Source organism: Festucalex cinctus, chromosome 15, assembly GCF_051991245.1.
Source record: "Festucalex cinctus isolate MCC-2025b chromosome 15, RoL_Fcin_1.0, whole genome shotgun sequence".
Lineage (NCBI taxonomy): Eukaryota > Metazoa > Chordata > Actinopteri > Syngnathiformes > Syngnathidae > Festucalex > Festucalex cinctus.
The window spans coordinates 13,920,158-13,939,600 of NC_135425.1; the positions used below are offsets into that span (position 1 = coordinate 13,920,158).

At 44.4% G+C, this 19,443-nt stretch overlaps 2 protein-coding genes across 5 annotated transcripts; one reads left to right on the plus strand and one right to left on the minus strand.

Moving 5' to 3' along the window:
* Positions 1 to 80: 80 nt before the first annotated feature.
* On the plus strand, positions 81 to 3,970 carry LOC144001959 (uncharacterized). 2 transcript variants are annotated; one of them, XM_077496660.1, is made up of 7 exons: positions 82 to 622; positions 701 to 821; positions 1,751 to 1,863; positions 1,966 to 2,065; positions 2,248 to 2,369; positions 2,688 to 2,798; positions 3,563 to 3,970. In XM_077496660.1, the coding sequence occupies exons 1-6, from the start codon at positions 532 to 534 to the stop codon at positions 2,789 to 2,791; spliced, it is 651 nt and encodes a 216-aa protein (XP_077352786.1). In that variant the 5' UTR covers positions 82 to 531; the 3' UTR covers positions 2,792 to 2,798; positions 3,563 to 3,970. The 2 variants fall into 2 exon arrangements, with proteins under 2 accessions (XP_077352787.1, XP_077352786.1); XM_077496661.1 differs by lacking the exon at positions 2,688 to 2,798 and having other exon boundaries at positions 81 to 622.
* sec16a (SEC16 homolog A, endoplasmic reticulum export factor) lies at positions 3,123 to 19,262 on the minus strand. Of its 3 annotated transcripts, XM_077496658.1 has the most exons (32): positions 19,174 to 19,262; positions 15,637 to 17,899; positions 14,497 to 15,078; positions 14,251 to 14,402; positions 14,059 to 14,147; positions 13,840 to 13,960; positions 13,560 to 13,761; positions 12,411 to 12,594; positions 12,199 to 12,341; positions 12,024 to 12,085; positions 11,817 to 11,955; positions 10,875 to 11,117; positions 10,694 to 10,791; positions 10,276 to 10,357; positions 10,057 to 10,174; positions 9,882 to 9,993; positions 9,687 to 9,792; positions 9,443 to 9,583; positions 9,184 to 9,297; positions 8,902 to 9,103; positions 8,407 to 8,825; positions 8,256 to 8,303; positions 7,943 to 8,107; positions 7,641 to 7,727; positions 7,511 to 7,567; positions 7,299 to 7,419; positions 6,644 to 6,784; positions 6,488 to 6,567; positions 5,368 to 5,439; positions 5,045 to 5,104; positions 4,180 to 4,240; positions 3,123 to 4,108 (listed from the first exon to the last, which is right to left on the minus strand). In XM_077496658.1, exons 2-31 carry the CDS (start codon positions 17,830 to 17,832, stop codon positions 4,190 to 4,192), a joined length of 6,387 nt encoding a protein of 2,128 aa, XP_077352784.1. In that variant the 5' UTR covers positions 17,833 to 17,899; positions 19,174 to 19,262; the 3' UTR covers positions 3,123 to 4,108; positions 4,180 to 4,189. The 3 variants fall into 3 exon arrangements, with proteins under 3 accessions (XP_077352784.1, XP_077352781.1, XP_077352782.1); XM_077496655.1 differs by having other exon boundaries at positions 14,497 to 17,899; XM_077496656.1 differs by lacking the exon at positions 5,045 to 5,104 and having other exon boundaries at positions 14,497 to 17,899.
* Positions 19,263 to 19,443: the final 181 nt, after the last annotated feature.

Below are 19,443 nucleotides of genomic sequence, written 5' to 3' on the forward strand. Positions count from 1 at the left end.
AATTTAATCCATATTACAAAAATATGTAAAAAAAAAAAAAAATTATGTTAAGATCTATTTGAAACACCAAAGCAGCGGATCAACACATCCTCATTTCATGCGTCAATGGGTCTTGACGTCATCATATTGCGCCTCTTGTTTATGTTACGTATAGCACCCGATATTCAAGTTGCAAGCCTCGTACATGGAAAAACCGACCAGTTTTCACTACAATATGAGTTCATAAACAATGTTAAAGTAAATATATAGTGTCATTAGACCGCGATAACATCAAAATTGATAAAATGGGATTGGGAAGTCGTCATTTGCTGTAACGTCACTAATGCTTAAGCTGAAATGTAAGTAATGCATTATTCAGCGGCATTTAAAAAAATACAATTGTCCACTGGAGAGAAAACGTCAAGTTAAAAACATATGCACTCCACAACGCGGGACCAATGGACTGTAAGGCTCGAACATTTTTAGTTTTCATCTTGTTTGAGAGACATTAATGGGCAGACGGTCGCAGTGACAATAAATGTGAGAGGAAACATGGATAAGGATAACGTTGTGGAGACACTTGGCGAGCAGCTCTACACTCGGATTTTCCCCAAACACAACGAGCACGCTGGGAAACTTACAGGTGAGGGTCAATGTGTTATGCACGTTTCTTGCAAAAGTAAAGTTGTTTTTTGTTTTGTTGTTGTTTTTTTGCTCCCAGGTATGCTGCTGGAGCTTCCTGCACCTGTCTTGAGTAAGATGCTGCAGGATGAAGCCATGCTCACGACGGCTGTGGAGAAAGCAGTTACAGCCCTGCAGGTGGATTTGCACCAGGAGTGCAGGTACACGAAATTAAAAAAAAAAATAAAAAAAAAAACGTGGAATGGATTACTTAGTTGGAACTGTCATTGTGGTATGTTGGTAGTATTAGGGCCATGCTGAAAAGGGGGGGGGGGGGAAAGTTCATATTTTACATTTTAGAGACCCAAAGAAAAAGAAATCGATTTTATATAAAAAGTAATATTTTCGAGATTGAAGTCAGAGTATCATGAGAATAAAGTGCTATATATTTTGGGGGGGAAATGTTGTACATTTTAAAGGTGTTAAAAAAAAAGTACAGTAGTACATTTTTTATTTTGATGTTCCATGTCTTCCAGAAAGAATTTGTAAATTAAAAAAAAAAGTCTTCTTTTTTTTTCGAGATAAAAATGCTTATTTCTAAGGGAACAAAAGCTGCAGTAAAGTCCTAAATTATCCAGATTAAAAAAAAGTTGCATATTTTTGGAAAAGTTTATACTATGGGTATAAAGATGTACAGTTTCAAGAGTAAATTCATATGAGAGGAAAGTTGTATATTTTAGAGAGAAATAAAATCACATCTTTTTGGACATGTATTTTTGAGGGAAGAAAAGTTAAATAATTTTTAAACTAAAAGCGTACTTTTGAAAAACAAATCATGAGAACGTAGTATATTGTCATCTTTAAAGTTGTATATTTTCAAGATAAAAAATAGTACATTTTTAGAAAAAGGAATAGATTTTCTAGATTCAATTTAAGAATAAAATGAAATGCAAAAAAAAAAATGCACATCAACATCAGTTTATTATCTGTGAGAAAGAGTATTAGGCCCATTCACTTTACTTCCCCTCAAAAATAGTTCATGCTTGTAATATTAGAACTTTAACCTTGAATGTGTAGGACTTTCTCAAAGAAAATCTAACTTTTTTTTTTTTTCCATCGTGGCTTCAATTCTCTCGTTCGTATGTTACAGCAAAATAACAAGTAAGGAAGAAGACAACGGCTCTGTGTCATCTGACTCTTTGGGCGAGCAGCTTTTTGACCTAGTAGACATTTACAACACTGGATACTCACAAAAGATCACAGGTGAGCTGTCTGCATGACAACGATATAAACACAAATCCGCATTTTTTTTTTCAAGACTTGAAATCACTGCATGCAAATGTGTTTGTGATGAATTCCACAAAGGCATGTTACTAGAGCAGCATAAGGAAGCTGTGTTAAAGCTTCTGTCGGATCCCAAACAGCTGGAAGAGCAGCTGAATGCAGCACTCAAGACTTTACAACAGTATGTCCCTTTTGCTCATTTTGAACCTGTAAAATCTCAATACCAAAAAAATTAAAATCCCAAATATATATAAAAATATAATAAGAAAATACTGTGCTATGGTCCAAAAAAAAAAAAAAAAAAAAAAACTAAAAAACATGTATATATATTTTTAATATGTCATGGAATGTGCGTGGTTGCAGGCAGCGCATCGAGGAGACCGACGTAAGCGACACGTCGGATGCCGAGGAAACCGACGGGTTGGGAGAGAAGCTCTTCACTCAAGTGGAGGAACTGGATCAGCTTCACGCGCATGAAATCACTGGTGAGCCACAGAGACAAGTCTCAAAATCCACAAATAATTGACAACTGCTGATTCTTTTTGATCAGCCCAAAGCTTTTTTTTTTTTTTTTAATTGCCAAAAAGAAAAAAAACATGTAGTTTGAACAGGGGTGTGTAGACTTATTATACCTACCATCAGGGAAGGTTTTCAATGTGTATGATCCAATGGTGTCATTGTCATTTGCTTTTTATTTATTTTTTTGCAGGGAAAAAAATAAATTATAATTAGAAATCAGATTTTTGGGGGATCAAATATGGAGATTTTCTTTTCAGCCAATTACTGCATTCGTTTGTTTGTAGGTATGTTGCTGGAGATGGATGCAGATATTCTCCGCCAGCTGCTTAGAGAGCGCACCATGTTGGAGGCTGCTGTTCGCAAAGCACAAGCAGCCCTCAGCACATAAAATATTTGTATGTGGGCTTATATTGTGTACTATTAAATGTGTTGCTGCTCTGACATTTATTTAAAATACCAAATCAAACATCCCATCTTCAAGTTTCACATTCTACATTTAATTTGCGCAATTTCTACTATCGCTGGCAGGATGTTTTGGCAACATGTTCGCAAAAATCTCAGGGACACCAGACAAATTAACCACATAAAAAAAAAAATGCTGTTAAAATGACCCCCCCCCCCCCTTTGGCCATTTTAATACAAACGGACATTGCATGAGTTTTTAATAACCTTTTAACTAAGGTTCCATATGCAAAGTAAACAGACACGTTTGAAAGTGCTCGAGCGCAAAAATACCTTTATTAAGTATTTGCCTTTGTTTCTTGCATTTCATATGATCAATTTGCTGAAACAAAAGGGGAACTTTTCAAATCAAATCTACAAAACAAAAAATGGAATTAAATACGAGGTGAGTTGACGGGCAGGGCTGATAAGTAATTCCATTAAAAATCACGTTAGTAAATTACAGTGTGTGTACTTACAAGTACAACTCGCTCTCATTTCACAAGGTGGATTTGTAGCAGAGGTTGTTACAAACATGAATTGGTGACATTTGTTGTAAATGCTTCTCGTCAAAGCTAATCACACAAAAAAATTGGTTCTCCACTCACTCTCACACACATACCTTTATGCCTAAAGCTCATAAATACAATCGATCTGATATACAAACATTTGAATAGATTTTTTTTTTTTTTTTTTTTTTTGCATGTGGTGGTTCAAGATTCCCGCTGGTCTCATCTCACTCCAGACAAGATATTTGGACTTGAAAGTTGAGTCGTTTGATTGACAGGAGGGCTTATAAATAAATATGTGGAAACATGCAGCGTCCTCACATCCAGTCTGGTTTCTTTTAGGGGTGAGTTGGTGGGGACACGACAACACAGCAGACGACGCACTACAAGACAAAGTGGTTCTAATGTCTCCAGAAGAACATCATTACAAAACCACTATGAGGAAGTTAAAAAAAAAAAAAAAAAAAAGTCCTTTCTCGGATCAGCCGCACGTTTAAGACACGAGAGGGAGAAAATACAAGAGGCTGCTTGTGCTAACAGTAAAGCCAAGAGGTGTTTGTATTTGTACACTAAATGATGCCCGTGTAATATGTCTGCTTCAGAAAAAAAAATAAAAATACACACCAGGTGTGTTTAAAAAAAAAAAACAACAGACTTTCAGGAATTAAAGAGTGGTTGGGACAGAAAGCAGCACGTCCGCTTGGTGCGTCTCAGCTTCCAGGTAGCCGTCGTCCGTTTCCAACATGGTGGTGATACTGTGGAAAGCACAAACACAAAAGATGACTTCTAGAAACCGCAGTGAAGAACACGTTTTATTCATCCATACCTGTGCTGGGTTATAAAAAGGCGGCGCCCCCAACAGGTGCATTTCTCAGGCCTGGATGACTCTGTAATGACAAATGATAATGTTGTGGCCATAGTTAGCAAAAAAAAAAAAAAATGCTAATGTCAAATTATAAATACACAAGCTAAGCAAATGTTATTTATGGTTTATAATGTATAGTGGAGGTAAAGTTTCACTTTGTTTAGTAACCATGCAGACTATGTGGAGGGTTAATGAAGCTGCATGCGCTCATCACAACATACTGACAACATGCTTGACTTTCTAACCAATGGCTGTGCAGCGTGCCTCACTCGTTGACCAATGGCTAACAAATAAGCGTTCCTTCCGAAAAATGACTGGCGAACATGCTTCAGAGTTTGACCCGTGACTGCGCAGAATTCTTTACTCTCATGCACTCAAATCTGGAGAGTGAAGAAAAATATTTTTGCCAAACTGATTCCTTTCTAGAATATTTGAATCACAAACTATCAAATGATCACCCTGCCCCCCCATACGTTTTCAAAATAAATACATTTTCAAAATAAATTTACCTCCAACTACCACATTTCTTGACCAGTTTAAGGGACTCCAATTTCAATCTTTGTAGCTCACTCCCATTCCGAATGTTAAAAAAAAATCCCAAATCTCCTCGATTATGACTTTCTACTGAAAGCAGTTGATAATAAATGCAGATAGCAGGCAGGTAAGCAGGCATACGTCCCAACGTTGGACATCCGGTCAAACTAGTGATGTGACAAGCAAGTGCGAGCGAACGGGCAAGCGACGGCGGGTCGGTGGGTGAGCGGCCGGGGCGGGATGGAGGTTCGGAACAGTTGAAAACCTCATTGAAAAAATATAAACAAGGTACCTGGTTTAAATGCTGACTCACTTCGCGTGATAAAGAACTCATTGAGCTAGAACGTGACAGCTGAGGACAGCGGGACAAGAAAACAAACCACAAAGCCTGATTAATCATCTCCCATGCATCGGATTAAGTCGGCGCTAATGGCTGGTGAGAAGAATGATTGTCAGAAACAAGACATGAAAAGAATTTGGATTAAAGACATCGCGAAGAGCGAAGACTGAATGGACATGCGATCATTATGATGTCATGTGTTCACAGGCGCACACACACAGTCAGCTATTCGGTATGCAGCATCCTGGCTGGAGATAAAGGGAAATTCATCTCACCTCTCCAGAATGTGACCCGTCAAGGGCAGGTGGGCCTTGCGGGACGGGCGGTAACAGCGTCGGATTGAACATCTGGAAGGTTTTAAGAGTGACAACAGGAAAGGAGAGATTAGGCTTTGGGGTAAAAACACGTACAGAATTTCAACAGCAGTCACCAAATCGAATTTAAGACCACTAAGAACTAAATGAAGACATTACAAAAACTAAAACATTAAAACTAAAGTTGCATCCATAATCATATCAACTACTGTTGTGAATTTCAAAATGTGTGGTACCGTGTCTATCCTTTCCTTATTTTTAATATTCTGACTTAAAGAAGACAACCCAAAAAAATTTCTTGACAATAATATTTTGTATGCACCCTCACTAGTCTAAACACGGCATTCTGATTAATATCATGGAATATGAATTAAGCTGCAAAATCCACCTGTTTTTATCCATCCCAGGGGGCGGCCATTTTGCCACTTGGTGACTGAAAATGACATCACAGTTGCTCAGGGCTCAAAATGACCAATCATGGCTCACCAGTTTTCTGAATGTGGTCATGTGTAGTGTTGTTCCGATACCGATACTCTATTAAAACAGTGGTATCAGTGATTACTCACAAGTAACATGCCTATACCATTAATTCCACCGCTAATTTAGGATTTTGGATGCAGCATCTTGTCTTGCTCGTGCACGACATTCATTGATATGTGACATGTTCACTGCATGCCGATCTAAGATATCCATCCCATTGGCCCTTGAATGCTCTGAACCAATGGCAGGACAGCTTTTTCATGTTGAGGAAAAAAAACTTGAAGTATCAGTATCGGCCGATACTGCAAAGCTGGGTATCGGAATCGGTATCGGGGGCCAAAAAACGGTATCGTAACAACAGTAGTCATGTGACGTTCGCAAGCTGAGCCGTGATTGGTTGTTACCTAAGTCCTGCGCTGCAACTGGGATGTCATTTCAAGCTGGGCTAGATAAAAACAGGTGGATTTTGCTGTTTTATTCATATTTTATAAATACAATACTGATCAGAATACTACGTTTAGTGTATACTGTATGTGTTGACTTTGGCTTTTAGATTAAAGACCCCGTGTCAAGTTCCCCAAGAGCAAAAAACAAAACATACCTGCGGAACAGAGCTGTTCGGTGACATCTGCTCCTGATTTCCTCCTTCGCTGCCTTCGAGAGGTTGTTGATCTTTGGGAGCTACAACAGAACAGTGGTCAAGTAATAACATTAACACTTCAGCCTTTCATTGTAGTGTTGTTTTTGTGTCACGCACCTGAACTAGGCACAAATAGGTTGGTGGGCATGGGCATCGGTGCGAGTGGTGCGAAGAGTTCCATCGGAGGAGCAGGAGCCATCCCGGCTGGTTTAGCCGCTCCACCGGGGTTCAGCACATCCACGTATCTGTTCTTTAAGCCTGAGGAGGGAGGAACAGCAAAAGACGGTCAAAGTACAGTAAACCAACCCTCACTTGTCGCTGGGGTTAAGTAAGTAATTCACTGCCATATACATATTGTGTTTCATTGTTAAAAAAACATGGACCCTACCAAAAATAAGATTAGATTCTTTTATTTCAGGGAAAAAAAATAGATATTTCTCTTTCCATTTTGCAGCAATTAGCATTAGAATATAGCTAAGTTTCATCATTAATCACAAATCTGTTTTTAACTGTGGGGGAAACAACTTGTTTGCAACATGGCCCTGGTTGATTTCTTATACTCTGCTGCCACCTGCTGGCCGTTTTTATAATGACTACCATTGCTTCAACCATTCTCGGCCGTTCAGAGGCTGCATCAAAACCTTCAGTATGCTCTAGCATAAAAAAAACAAATACGTATTTGGGACACTGGTGGTAATATTTAAAATAGAACGTATTTATACGTGTTTTTTTTGGGAGCAAATGTGTTAAAAGCTTGTGTGTGGTGTCTTACCAGCTCTCCTTGAGAACATATTGACCGGAGGACCGCTGCTTGGGGGTGCAGCGGGCCCCGGAGGGACAGGCATGGACGGCATCCTGGGGAACCCAGAGGGAGGTGGTGCAAGAGGTTTACTCTAACAGGAGAGAGTAGAAAAAAGAAGCAGCAATATTTGAGTCGTTTCCGACAAACTGCCACATCTCAATAATTAGATATGCTGTGCAGACCTCTTCCTCGGGTTCGTTCAAGTCCACCCATTTCTGCTTCTTTTCATCCCACACGATCTGACAAAAACAACGGCCGTCAACGCCGGTGGCGGGCTTGAAATGAGAAGTTTTGCAAACAACCGCGGCTTACAGATTTGTTTTTGTCGTCCGGTAAGTGAGCCTCATTCTTGCCCTTCCTGTAAAGCCACGTGGTGAGCCAGCCCACTCCGCCGCCGCTCTGTGTTGGAATGAGACAGACTTCTAGTGAACATTTATGAAGATTTCGGTTAACAGTTCGGCATGTATTCCAAAGTTTAGACAAGGTCAAATTAAGTTAACCTGTAAAAAAAAAAAGTTAGTGTATTTTAGGTCCATCTTAAAATTTCACCGAAAATCAGGAACTTTTTTGTGAGTACCGTGTACATGAAAATCAGATGTATTCCAAAATGAAACCTTTTTGGGAGAGTCCTTCTTGGCTTTCTTGGTCTCCTCTTTGCGTGGTTGCTCGGGAATAGAGGGAGGCGGCGGGGAAGCCTGCTTGACAGCCGAATTGCTCCTGTCGCGCCCGCCAGAATGAGTTGAGGACTCGGAGGTGGTGCGGGAGCGCCGCCCCGAGGTCTGGAAATCAGGAAATGTGTCAGACAACAGTAGAAACATTGGCCAATATATCAAAGTCTACACAAAACAGCTTGCTGGTACAAAGCTGCTTTTGCTGTAATAATTTGCTTTCTTCAATTTAATTGTTTTCAAAAGACCACCAACTCACCCGGTGCACTGAAGACTGTGACGTGGTCCTCGATCTCCTGCCAGGCGCCTGCACAAAAGATTGAAACATTAAGTAGTGCAAGTCAAACAAGGGGGTTAAAAAAAAAAAAAGTAAAAAAAACAAAAAAACAAAAACAAAACACAGTCCTGACCAGCTGTGCCATGTGGTCATAGAAGTCCATCTGCGGCGTGACGGAGCTTCTGTGCGGGGATATCGGTTGGTTGATCTGCATCTCGGCTGGCGTGCCCATGTGCCCGGGCGAAGGCGGCATGTGCGCTGGCATCTGAGGCGGCGGGTGGCTCCCTTGCACCGGCGACTGGGGTACCTGGGGTGGGGGCATGAGGGGTGACGTCTGACCCATGTGGAGGGGCGGCGGCCCGGACTGCTGGTGAGCTCCCGGGTACATTTCCGATTGCTGGAAGTGTGGAGGAGCATAGGCGGGATCGTGCGAAGGGTAGCCTGACAAGGGAACGTGGCCGGGTGGGCCAGCAGGTGGTACTGGGTAGAACTGTGGCACATCACTGTGGTGATGAGGAGGGGCCATTCCCTCTTGGAGGATGGAGGTGGGAGCTAACAGAAAGGCGAGATTATTCTAAATCAAGATGGAGTTCAAAACAAGCAATAAATGTATCACACTGACACAAACCTGGAGGCATGAGCTGGATTCCCTGCGGTGCAGGCCCAGGCAGCAATGAGCTCATCAAAGGATTGTCGGGGCCAGGACCGTCCAGCTCCATCGTCATGTTGTAAGGTTCAGCCAGACTAGGCTGATCCATGTCCGAGCTGGGGCTGCTGCTGGTGAATTGTGCGGGGCTTCTTCTGTCAGCAGTGTAGCTAATTGCACCCGTCTAAAGAAAAAGTGGCATGAGTTGTTTTCAGAGTCCAAGCCACGCTTCTTGGAATCTCGAATAATTGTCTTCCTACTCACTCTGATCTGCCCATCCAGCTGTCTGAGCTGTATCAACCAATCAGGCTCATTGAACAACTCCTGCTCGGGCCTTTCTTTCAGTTGGGGATCGAAGAATCGTAACTTTTCCGACATCTGTCAAATTACACGTCGGTATTATGAAGTTCGGACTTTACATTCTCATTTATTATCATATATGTAGAAACACACATCGGTCTACAACTACCACAGACTACTTGAGTGGTTTGTAGTTGTATTTAGCAACAAGGTAGGCGCTTACCTGAATGACTTGGCCAATGAATACAGGGGAGTAGTAGGATGGCTGCACGAGGACAGTCCGAGAGATGACTTCACAGTAGTGGAAGGCCTGAGCACTTAAGCCCGCTTCGGCCAAACGACATGCATAGATGAACTTGAAGACCTTACAAGATGCAGCACAATTCCTCAATAAATGATCAGAAACTCAGAGGATGCATGTACAGTGTACTCCATATGGACGCTTGTTTACATTTTTATGAGAATACCTGGAAATTGGGTAGGGAGCAAGGCTGGGAACCCAGAGACTGTGCATACTCATAAGCTTCCGTCCTTTGGATTGCTTCATTGGTCGCAAAGTGGTAGAAGGATAAACTGAAACGGATATAAAAAAAATAAAATAAAATAAATATTTTTATATAAACGGGAATATTTACACAGACACGCATGCACCGGTTCCTCACGTGTGATTGGAGCCAATCAGAACCATTTTGGTGCTCTTCTTGGTGTAAACGCCAAGATCAGTTTGAGCCATTAAGTAGCAGAAATGTGCTGCATCAATCAGCCCCTTGGAAGCTAAAAAACACAAACATATTATTGCTGTGCTTATTAGTATAAACGTGTTTAACAGTAGCCTACCAAGAGTGTCGCCCATGGTGGTGATGGTGCGAGTGTCCAAGTCCAAAGTGTGCGTTAGGTTAGACAACACCATGGCCAGGTGAGGGCGCCAGTCACCCCACTTCTCCTCTCCGCAGCACTACACCAATTGGAAACATCAAGTAAAGGAGAAAAAAAATACACACCACAATATGACATCCATTGTCAGTTATTCTACATACAAATAAGTAAAACACTTACAGTCGCTGAAGCAGGCATTCTACCCGACATGAGTTGGTACACCGTCTGGAGAGGGTCATTGATGGGCAAACTGTTGGCAAACCTGTCAAGCAGATGGGAAATTACTATGCCTGTTGGAAAGGGTGAGAAATCACCAAAGATGACCAAAAAAAAATTGTTCACACAAAAGTTTCTCCCTGAAAGCGATAGTTAATAATTTTAATAACATATGTGTGATGTCTGGAACCGTCTGACTGATGCACTCAGTCCTCAATATGTGCTCCGAAATCAGCTGACATCCAGCCTCCGATGTACCCTGTCACTCCAAAAGGCAGCTGGGATACAAGTGACCCTTGTGAGGATAAGTTTTACTCCATAAAGGGTAGATGGAAGGATGGATGGTCTTCTTCAAAAAAGGCAAAATTAAGCTCATAGTCACCTCGTCATGACACGTGCATGTGTCCTGTTATCCATCTTACTGGCCAACAGGAGCGCATGGCCCCACAAACCTCCTTTCATAGCTGCTTCAAGCGCATCCTGTTAAGACGCAGATAAAGAGCACCTGTTTCAGATTTATCATCAAACAAACACAAACATCAATCAATGTACTTGTTTCCTGCCTTCTTGCGACCAAACAGCAGCAGCTCCCTGAAGCGTTCCGTTTCTTTTCCGACATTTTCCGGGACCGTCATGAAGGTGTCTGACAGGAGGGACAGCGGTCCGGCTCCTGGCTCCTCCTCCGCTCTGGACAGCGGCTCGTTGTTGAAATCGATCAGGTTTGCCTCGTGTGGACTCTTGCCCGGCAGCCACATGGAGCGATGCTCCTTCAGCAACAGGTCGGCGATGTCTGTGCCCACCACGGTCTTGAGGAAACAAGTTACATTGAGAAAATTGTATCAGCTATTCAAAGAAACAGTAAACAAGATGATCTGGAAGCCATTTATTTTTAAAGGGTAATATTTTTAAATTGAGTTGGAAACAATTTGTTTTAGGTAGTGATGCACGACTTATCGACCAATTTGACATCAAACAGATAAACCAGATAAGAGAGAAATCTGCCGATAATTATCGGCAATTTGATTTCATAGAGATAAACCAGATAATAAAGAAACCCAGCAATAATTGTAGACATGCCACGTTGGTCCATCTGTTGTGGCTCATATCAATAAAATTCAGATTCATGGTGCTTTACATACATTGAAACATTGTGCAAAGTTTATACAATGTTTCAATGTATTTGTTAGACTTATAGTAGGACTTGAAAGTATATTTGCATTCAAGTTAATTTTGCAAACAATTATCATCTTACTCATCAGTTATCGATATCGGCACTTCTAAATTATTGGTTTATAGGTATCGGTTGAAAATAGCATTATCGTGCATCTCTAGTTTTATGGATGGAGCGGGTGTAAGAATTTTAAGACTTGGGTAAATTAAATTTTAGATCTGGGATAAAACAGAGCATGCCCCCCATGTGTTCATGTCAGTTTCGCAAGGACTTGGTCTTTAAATCCCGCAAATAGCAAGTGTTGACTGGACATCATAGGCTACGGCAATCTTACCCCATTCTGTCTACACAGCAACGTAATGAAGTCCCAAAGTAGGCGGGCGGAGTCTTTGTCTAAGAGGTTGTTGTCATGGGAGCAAGCCACCGCTTTGTTTTGGGAGAACTTTATCACGTCCACCTTGTGGGTGTCCTCTCTGGGGGTGATAATATCAAATGTAGGAGATTGGGGGAAAAAAAAAAAAAAAAAGACCAAAACACTTACTTTACAAGGGGTCCAGGGAAAGATCGTAGTTCTTCTTGATCCAAAGTATTCTGCAGCATTGTCTGTAAAGCCAAAATGACATATTTATTTAAAATAAACGCGTGATTGAAAAACTACTTCCAATTTTCAATCACATACTGATTTAAACGCCCAATAACAGTGATTGGAAAAGTACCTCCAAGTTGTGAATATCTACAAGAGCAGGCTGCCCCGCTGAGGGAAGATTGGGCAGAACTTGGATGAGATGACCGCCGGGTCCAAAGCGGCCGCAACGGTGGGGCATGGTGAACTTCTCCGGGGTAGCAGGACGAGGGGGTGCTACAGGGAAAATGTTGCTCACGTGAGCGAGAGTGTGTGTGTCGTCTTTCAGCAACAGGGCATGCTTACGCTGTTCAGGGGTGATCCAGGTGCTGTCAGCCGTATACTCAGAAGGATAGAGGTACTGGCCGTAGTTCTGGGATGCGTCAGTCTGGTTGGGGTACTGCCCATAGGAGTAGTCCGCAGCCAGTGTGGATGATGTGGCATCATAGACCGCCGACACCAAGTCTGGCTGGCTCCTGTACACTTGGCTCTGCAAGTGTGGAGGGAGGAGAAACAATACCTGTTAAGTCAGTGGTTAGCTACGAGTCTCCCAAACTCTATTCAGCCAACTTTACACCCCCAAAAAAAATTTTGACACACCAAACAAAAAAAATAAACAGGAATCTGAAACAAAGACACCCCACTAATAACACAAGCTAACACTTTTCTCTCAGTAGATATGTATTACTTGAATATACTTCTTTAACACCAATTACCATTTAGACTGGGTTTTGGTGGTATCTTATATTTCAGAAAGGGCACCAATAAACGCAACAGGTGATTTTTTATTTTTTTATTTTTATTTTTTTGCAAATAGCTGGTGAAGGGATCCATAAAAATAAATGTGAATCTGGTGAATTTGTTAATACTGATTACTGTATTACTGCACATGGTGAACTAATGATCTCATCTCATTTCACACACACTTTTATTTACTCAAGTGTGAAATGTGGACATTTTTAGTTGAACACAAAGCTATTATTCTGTTGTATGAATGTCAAAAGGTGGATAACCAGCTTAATTGCACCTTATGCAATGTTTATTAAATTACTCTTCCTGTCATTATAAATTGCTGGCATATAATGGGGTAATTAAAATTTCATTATTTTATGTGCAGAAATTAATAGAGAAAATGTCTAATTATTCAGCTAAATACTGGTCTAAATCATGGTTATTCTATTTTCCCACTCGGCACTTGTTGGGTGCCAGTGCATGTTAATTTAAATTAATGTATTGAGCATTTTTCATGATAAAATTGATCGATTTGACACACACTAGTACTTAGACCACTATTACACCAAACTTTTAGTGGGAGCTGTTGGGCGGAAGCTACACAACTTTAAATCACTCTCCTACAAAATAAAAAAAAAAAGTGGAGTTAGCTCACTGTAGCTCTCAGTGGTTCATTTATAATAAAGTATTCTTCAGACTAATTAACTGAAAAAACACACGTACCTGTTGGGACCTTGAGCTGAAGCTGCTGCGTCTGCTGTGGTGGCTATGAGAGCTGTGCACGCTGTGAACAGACTGCTCGCTATGTACGCTGCGTCGGTCAAACTCGTCGTTATATGCGTCGGCACCGCGCCGCCGGTTGTCGTCGTCAAAGCTGCTGTCATAACCGGGGTAGTAGCGCCATTGGTCCTCATAACCTTCTTTCCTGTAGAAGCATGTTTTATTTTATATAAGCAAGACGGTGCAATCACAGTAAAGTTTCAGCATGTTTTGCTCAATTTACCTGGCAGGATACATTTGTTGATTATAGTAGTTGTCTCTGCTTCGGTATGTGTCATCATAAGTGGACCAATAGGACTGATCATAATATCCTCTGTATCGGGGATCATATTCATAGTTGTATCCTTGTGTAGGGAACAAGAGAATGTTTTTTTGTTTTGTTTACATGCAGTTAATTTAAAAAAACAAAAAAAACAAATTCAGACAACTATAAGTCTCATACCCGCATAATCGTAGTGCTTGGCATAATTTGTATAATATTCCTCATAGGCACTTCGGTTCGCTTTGTGGTAGTCCTCAGAATAGCCTTGCCTTAGGGAAAATGAAGCCAACAAGACAAAGTTTAAGTACAAATCATGACGGAAAATATTCTGCACCAATGAAAATCAGCTCCACATGGGAATTTTGTGCTGACCTGGATGGGGGCCGGTCGGAGTACTGACTGGCCCTTGAGCTGGGTCGCTCCGGTTGAGGCTCTCTGTACTGATAGTTTGGGTCTCGATAAGCTGGGTTGGGGCCGTCATACCTGCCATACCAAGCATCTCCTCTGCTTCGATATGGTCCCTCCTGAAGACAGGGGGGAAAAAATCTGACTTAGCTTTTTTTTTCCTCACTGTAATAGTCGTAAATGAATAATGAAAATATTTCTTCTTAGCCATACCGAATAATACTGCTGAGCTCTCGGATCCCCAGGTGCGTAAGGACCAGGAGGATATGGAGCTCGGCCATCAGGGTATTCCCCATAGCTTCCATAATAGCCTCCATACATCTGCCCCGAGCCAGGCGGAGGGGGTCCGTAGCCCTGCTGGCTGCCTGCAGAAGAAGGCGGCCGTGGCGGTTCTGCAGGAGCTTGCTGGGAAGACCCGGGAGGGGCTGGAACACTTGCAGTAGCAGGACCTTGCATCTGAGCAGGATACTGGCCAGCAGAAGGCTGCGCCCCCCTTACAGGTAAAGAGACATCACCTTGCCCCGGTGCTGCATTTGCTTCTGGCATTCTTACAGGTTCTGGATGGGGCTGCTGAGGGTTTGCGCCTGGTAAGGAAGAAGTCAGCGGCACCCCGGTGGTTGACGAAGATGCCAGCGTGACTGGTGGGGCGGCTGACGACGGAGCGGATGGCGATGAAGCCGGCAGGACAGGTGGAGCAGATGGTAAAGAAGCTGTCGTGACCTGTGGTGTACCTGACGGGGCCGATGTGTGAACAGGAGCATTCCTGCCCAGCCCTTGTTGCGCATCTTTGGTGACCTGCATGTAAAATCCATTACTAGACTGTTGAGATTCGTGCAAAGCAGAAGGATGGCCAGACGCTTGATTTTGGCCTTGTGATTGGTGCATAGAAAAATCAAGGAGTTCATAATTTGAGGGCTGATTGTGATTGGTGACAGAAGCAGCAACGAGAGAAGATGGATTAACTGAGAGAGGAAAGTGGGGGTCTTCACTCAGCAACTGCCCACGTGAAAAAGAGGGGTGGACTGGATGGGTCTGTGCCGAAGCCAAACCAGAACTTGTAGTTTCGGCACTTTCTCGAGTCAGATTGAGCGGAACGGGGAGTGAGGAAGAAGCAGGTGGGCTATGTGGATTCTGATTGGGGGAAAGAACAGGCGCCTGGGATATACTCGCACCCTGTCCGGGTGTTCTTATAGTGGGCGTGCTAAGACTGGCTGTTTGAGTAAAAGTACTGGGGGGAATCACGCAGTTGGACACAGGCGGTGCAATCAGAACAGGCTGCTGGAGCGATTCAGACACAAGCAGAGACGCATAGCCGAGGTTGCCCTGCGAGTCCGAAGTGTCTAACTCACTCACCTTTGGTGGGTTCTCAAGGTTCTCTGAATTTTGTTGTGGGATTCGCTGAGGAGGTTGAAGGTCCAGCGGGCCATCCTCGGGCGGCTGGATGACATCTGCACTAGGCTCCCTTAACGGAGCGAGAACAGTCGGGGCAGCGGGCGCCAAGAGAATGCTCGCGCCCAAGCTGGAAGGATCACCCTGAGCCCATAAAGTTGTGGCGGGGCTCTCGCAGGGCCGACTGGCGCCAAGGGCACGCGATGACGGGCGTGAGTGAGACTGAACCGCGGGGTTTGGCAGGTGAGGTACACCAATCGGCAGCGGGTGTCCTGGCCCGTAAACATTTTCCATATTATCTGGGGGCTGCTCCAGATTGCCCGGCGTAGGATCCGCGCCACCTTCCGCTACCATTTTCGCTCTGTCGACCTCGGCAGGGCGAACCCCGACCCCGTGGGAGCGGACCGGCTCAAACGAGCTGTTAGCACTGGCCTGGAAGATACCCGTCGGTTTTGGGGGGCTCGGCGTAGTGGGCCACGTTTGCTCCAAAGAGCTCGGCTGCGTGGGCACGTCGCCGGCTGGATACGAGTCGATCTGTTCAAAGTAGCCTCCGGCGGCAGCAACAGCAGCGGAAGGCAAGTTCGCATCATCGGCGAGGCGCGGGCTTTCCTGCTGAATAAAGGTGCCGACGACGCCTTGGTGTCGACGACCGGTAGTCCCACTCCCGTGACTCATACTACTGTAGTTCGATGATGCACTAGCAGATCTCATTGGCCGGGGAAGAGAATCCGGAGTCTCCAGGTTGGGGCCGGTTTCATTGGTGTCCGCTCCGTGGGCTGCAGGTAACCCAGGACTAGCATGGATTTCACTGGGTAACACTTCCTGGTTCGGGACACACTCTAAATTCTCAACATGATCATATTGAGAATCAGGGGGATTTGGACTCCTTCCGTGCGACGTGGCGTTCCCGTCGTTCATATAAGCTATGTGCGCATGGTCCTGAAAACGAGCTCCTTGGGTTTCAAAAGGAATATCTGCAGCACCACTGAGGGCTGGAGGCGCACCTTGTGGATTGCTCATTGGCTGCGAGGATTCAGGAACACCGTTCAAGATCTTTTTCCGCTCTCCAGCTAAGGTTTCCTTGTTCTCTACATCATCATTGAAAAACATGGAGAGGGTACCAGTATCTTGAGCGTACGGAACCATCGCGGCGGCAGAGTCAGGCTGGGGGCCCGTGGTTGGTACATGATGCAATCCAGGGTCTGACTGAGGCTGCAGGTGCGACGGGGCAGTCGCCATTTGGTGGTAGGCTGGGTCCTGTGGTGCTTGGCTGAACCACGCATCTTGCGGAGCAGAAGTCTGCATGAAGTAGCTCTGGTGTTGGAAATGCGAGTTATGCTGTTGGGTCGTATTTGGTCCAACCCAATGAGAGGGGGTATTTCCGGGGTTCTGGTGTGGAAGAGGATTCTGCATCGGCGGATGCCCAAATTGTGTCGGAGGGGTAGGGGCATTCGAAGGGTACATTTGGGCCTGTGGCTGTGTATTAAAAGACTGCTGTGGAGGGTCACTCGTAGGCTGAAAATAGTTCTGAACGGATGGAGGTCGACTTCCGTGGTCGGGGGCCCTTTGAGAAGAGGAGGCAGCAGGAGGCACTGGCTGGAAGGGGACAGACTGAGGAGGAGACGGCGCATGGAAATCCTGATTAAATGTCTGACTTGGTACAGGGGCTGACGGCACAGATGACGGTTCCGCGGCCGACGAATAGTCTCTCGAGTTCAAGTAACCTTGTTCAGAATGCGATGGTGCAAATGCCATACGAACATCGCCTGTGGCGGAGCTGTGAGGGCTGAACATGGGCACCCCTGGCAGAGAGGAGGACGGCGGCGGGCCAGCTGGAGCAACTGGGACACCCTGAAGCGTCTGTGGTTGTGGAGCCAGACTGGGGCCTGCCAGAGAGTAGGTGGGATCGGGCGCGGCTTGTGTTATCAGAGAGTTGCTGTGGGGTACCGGGACACCCCCTGCACCCATAGGAGGCGGAGCTCGGACATAAGCAAACGGGTCTGTCATGGGTTGGGCAGAGGGTGGTGGCATTGAAGCATTTGCTGCTGCTGCTGCTGCTGCTGTATGCTTGAGAGGCCTGGTCCTGCGGAACATATTAGGCCCAGAAGGAGGAGGAGGCCCGGAGGCTCCGGGGGGTCCACTCCGAGGAGGGGGCTGCATGGCAGCAGGGGAGTGGCGATCAAGTCGTTCCAGAAGATCTCGCAAAAGAAGCTGAAATCAGTCGTAGCTGTATGGAGACAGAACAGGTGGTCTTAGCAAAAGGCAACATGTGGATGTTACCACGCCTATGTTTGTGCAGTAGCCTGTGATTCCGTAAAGGTAAACTGTACAACGTGGCACCTGGAAAAGTACACCATGGACTGGTCGCCAACCAATCACACACCATAAAAAGACAAACAACCACATCCTCAATGAACCCGACATGGATGTCTTCGGAATGTGAGAGGAAGCTCAACTACCGGCAGAAAATCAATCATACAGAGACAACAATACAGGCGTGCATCAGCACTGAGTGGGATCTGAACTACACCGTCTGTGATTTAGTTTCTATTTCAGCCCTTTAAAGCATTCTACACTATTCTACACTACATCAACATCTGGTCTGGTCATAGAAAGTGCAGTTTTCCTGGCTAAAATTTATTGACATTGGTCAAAATAAAAGTGAGAAACATTGGGATAACAACAAAGGAAACAACGGTGCAATACAATTAACACTGATCATCATCTTAGATTTATTAAAGACTCTAAATTGCCAAAAAGGTGTGACTTTGAGTGTTATCGGTAGTTTGTAAGTCAGCTGTGCCCTGGCACTCCGCAGGGTTTAGCTAACCTCTTGCTTAAAGTCAATTGGGACAGATTCCAAGTTGGCTCTCCGTGTCAAGTCTAAGTCTAACGCCTCTCGGATGGCCACACAATTTCGCATAGTTAGCCTCTCAAGAAACACGATATCGACGTATAAATCATCCACCACTTGTTGAAAATACAACCACTTGAATCCTCCAACATACATTATTAAGTAGCGAAATGCCAACTTACGCAAGGAGTTCTTGTTGCTTGCTCGACGTCTAACGTGGTTACTCCACAATTTAACCCCCACCCCAACATGTCCTTAACACCGAACTAGCAAAACACGGCGGTCCAAAGTCGCCGTAAGATGCCCCAATTTTGGACGCATGAACGGCCTTTCTCGAAACTTCATCCCTTGCAAAAACACACCCGACGAGGGCTCTCCGGCGAGCCGTACCGGGTCGCTTGTCACCCGGCGATTGCATTTTTTTGAAACAAGGTCCACTACCTTCAGTGTGCTACGTTAGCATTCGGGGTCTGGTTAGCATCGCCGCTAGCTAGCCTATGCTAACAGCGGGGAGGGGGGTGCACTTAAGCTTTCCGCGTCAAACAGTGGTATTAAACTCAGAAATGAACGGTGTTGTTGTTGTTTGTACGTGTGTCGGTACGATCGCCGGGCGGTATAAAACATACAGAGAAAGGGTAAAGTCTTACAAATGCGCAGGACAGCGAGTTTGACACACCGCCACCATCTTCAATGGCCACATCCTACTAGGCTACGTGTACAAGCAGCGTCACCGGCCAAACAACAGTTACTTCCTCACGGTGAGCGGTGGGCCAACTTTTTCTTTTAAAGGGGACATACTGTATTTGTAAATGAGAGAAGGGACAACACAGTGTTCTACTGCTGGGTTTCGCAAACGCAAACTAACGTCTAAAACAAGCTGCAGGTTTTATCCCTAACATTAGTATTGTAGGCCACAT

Excerpts from the sequence above, each read along its gene's own strand:
- LOC144001959 (XM_077496660.1), top strand. The coding sequence starts at position 532 with ATGGATAAGGATAACGTTGTGGAGACACTTGGCGAGCAGCTCTACACT. Across the intron at positions 822-1,750 it reads GATTTGCACCAGGAGTGCAG|CAAAATAACAAGTAAGGAAG; the intron begins GTACACGAAATT and ends CGTATGTTACAG. Across the intron at positions 2,066-2,247 it reads GCACTCAAGACTTTACAACA|GCAGCGCATCGAGGAGACCG; the intron begins GTATGTCCCTTT and ends GCGTGGTTGCAG.
- sec16a (XM_077496655.1), bottom strand. The coding sequence starts at position 17,832 with ATGCAGCCCCCTCCTCGGAGTGGACCCCCCGGAGCCTCCGGGCCTCCT. Across the intron at positions 10,358-10,693 it reads CATGCACGTGTCATGACGAG|GTTTGCCAACAGTTTGCCCA; the intron begins GTGACTATGAGC and ends TCTGCTTGACAG. Across the intron at positions 6,785-7,298 it reads TATGTTCTCAAGGAGAGCTG|GCTTAAAGAACAGATACGTG; the intron begins GTAAGACACCAC and ends CTCCCTCCTCAG.